The sequence below is a fragment of the Anopheles aquasalis genome, chromosome 2, assembly GCF_943734665.1.
Source record: "Anopheles aquasalis chromosome 2, idAnoAquaMG_Q_19, whole genome shotgun sequence".
Taxonomy (NCBI): domain Eukaryota; kingdom Metazoa; phylum Arthropoda; class Insecta; order Diptera; family Culicidae; genus Anopheles; species Anopheles aquasalis.
In genome coordinates, this window is record NC_064877.1 from 3,947,501 (window position 1) to 3,950,000 (window position 2,500).

General features: G+C 52.5%; 1 protein-coding gene across 5 annotated transcripts in view; it reads left to right on the forward strand.

Annotated features, from left to right (window-relative positions):
* LOC126569751 (G protein-activated inward rectifier potassium channel 3-like) overlaps window positions 1–2,500 on the forward strand; it is a 66,104-nt gene that overhangs the window by 62,137 nt on the left and 1,467 nt on the right. For 3 of the 5 annotated variants that reach the window (XM_050227063.1, XM_050227062.1, XM_050227060.1), the window contains exons 3-4: window positions 1,842–2,116; window positions 2,192–2,500. The exon at window positions 2,192–2,500 is cut by the window's right edge and continues 474 nt beyond it. In XM_050227063.1, coding sequence (XP_050083020.1) covers window positions 1,842–2,116; window positions 2,192–2,500 — 584 coding nt within the window. Of the gene's footprint in view, window positions 1–809; window positions 1,135–1,841; window positions 2,117–2,191 lie in introns of those variants that run through there. The other 2 variants (XM_050227059.1, XM_050227064.1) reach the window with 1 other exon arrangement.

Below are 2,500 nucleotides of genomic sequence, written 5' to 3' on the forward strand. Positions count from 1 at the left end.
CCGCCCGGCCAGCAATTGGCCAGCCTGCTTCTGATAGGGCGCAGTTACTGCAGTGACAGTGGCCAGGAGAAGGGGAACCGATGAAAGACGAAGATGCCGGAGGGGGGGGGGGGGGGGTCCAGCAGGGCAATCGTTTATATCTTTATGGTGATAACATGACGACCTATGTTTTGATAAAAAGACTTCATTGATGAGTCAGCGCGCGTCGTCGAACGACCTTCTAGGGACTAGAGGACGAGTTGCTTTGGAAAAAAAACAATTCCCAGGAGTGGCATCCATTGGCAGTGTTATCCTTTATTATTTTAATAATTCCAAAACATCGATAAACATGGTACTCGACCAAGTTCCAGCTGCCTGTGGGTGCGTAGCGAGTGATAAAGGAGGCGCTTGATGACGACGCACGGGCCTCATGACGAAGATAGTAGCCTGACGTCCGATCGAGCGTATTGGTGAAGTAGAAGTTGAGCCTACGGAACGCGAAGACGTGTGTTGAACGAACGAAAGATGTCACGATGATGCCGAAGGTGGTGGTGGTCGTGGTGGTGATACGGGTGGTGGGGTGACGACGACGACGACGACGACGACGACGACGACGACGACGACGACGACGACGACGACGAGGAAATCGATCATTCGTTAGCGTGCGGTTCCGCTGCCGCTAGTGCAGTCGAACGGTGACCGATGTTAGATTAGTCTTGCGGCTACCCTGGGCACGATTAAATCGCCGCGCCGAGAGCACCACCAAAGTGGGGCGCGTTTCGCGTGTGTCATCGTCATCGGACAAACGGAACGGAACGCTGTTCCGGCTGTACTTCCTGTTGAGTGAAGAAAAATCGAAACGCGTGGTTGTTGTCCGCGCGCGTTATCTGCGAACGTTCCGCCACAGTTTACGCGCATCCCGAGTAGTGCGATCTACAGGTGCAGGATGAGCTTCGGTCAGCGGAAGAACTTTACCGTACCGATGGATCCGGAATCACCGGAAGCACGCGATGATGCCAAGTTGCTTCCCCTCAGTCCCTTCGATAAGATACCACCGATACTGATTGGCGATGGGCAAGATCCACCGAAAACACCCGTCACACCGAACACACCGATCGTGTACTGCCCGCAGTCACCGTCGGTCGCCAGCAAACGGTAATAGCTGTAGTGTGTAGTGCATCTCGTCTCGGGGGCCCTCTCTGTGGGTCTACTACTTGGTGCTTGGGTTGGTAATGATTTGCATTTTAAATGCAACCCGACCGGCAGCAGCAAGTAGCCGCCGCCGTGCTCGTAGGTTTTCCAGCGCTTATGATTTATTGCCGCTTGTCAGTAGCTAGAACGATCGAGCGAGAATGATGTTTATGTCACACAACATTCCGTCGTGTGCCGTGCTCGGGCTTGCACTTCTGGATTCTTGGGCCGAGAAGTTGCCAGTTCCCGATCGAAACCTTTTTGTACTCGGCGTAGAACATTCTAGATTGTTGCTCTGACTTCCATTTGCAAAGGACAGTTCCCGTTTGTGGTGGAATCTAGTAACCTGCTGTGGCTAGGGTAACTTGGATGGGTAGAAAGTTGAGGGATCGTAGTGTTGAGTTATAGTGCTCGTATAAACAACGTAATTCCCACTATAAAGCCACAGCCTGGTCCATGTGCGAGCGAACCAACACTCAAGTGGCTACAAAGGCCATACACTTTGGTTATCGCCGCTGACTGTAGACAAGCACCACCTCTCAAACCGCACGTATTGGTTTACACGAGCCATCATCGATTGGATTACACGGGCTGGCGGGAGGAGCTCCTTCCCTTGACATTAATAACTTCTCGTCCTCTATTGTTTTCTCCCTCTCTCGCACATACTCTAGGAGTCGTGCATTGCGCCCCGGGACAACGCGAAAGTATCGTCGTCGGGCGATTCTTAAGAATGGTGACTGCAACATTGTCCTTTCGAAGGTTTCACGGCAACAGTGGCGGTTCCTGCAGGACATCTTCACCACGCTGGTCGATGCACAGTGGAGATGGACCCTCTTGGTATTCTCGTTTAGTTTTGTTGGCTCGTGGTTATTCTTCGGACTGATCTGGTGGCTAATCGCGTTCACTCATGGCGACCTAGAAGAAATGCACCTCCCCAAGAATCAAGGCAAGTCGGGGGAGGGGGAGTACGAGCTCCACTGTGTTCATCGGTGTCTAATCATAGTCTGTATTGTTTCCACAGAGGAGACCGGATGGAAACCATGTGTGTCCAACATCGAGTCCTACACGTCCGCTTTTCTGTTCTCGATCGAAACGCAGACATCCATCGGGTACGGTTTTCGAACAACGACGGAAGAGTGCCCGGAAGCGATCTTCGTCATGTGCTTCCAGTCGATCTACGGTGTCATGATGCAGGCGTTCATGGTGGGTTTCGTGTTCGCGAAGATGACACGCCCGAAACATCGAACGCAGACTCTGCTCTTCTCTAAGCATGCCGTCATTTGCCAGCGTGATGGTGAACTGTGCCTCATGTTCCGTGTTGGCGATATGC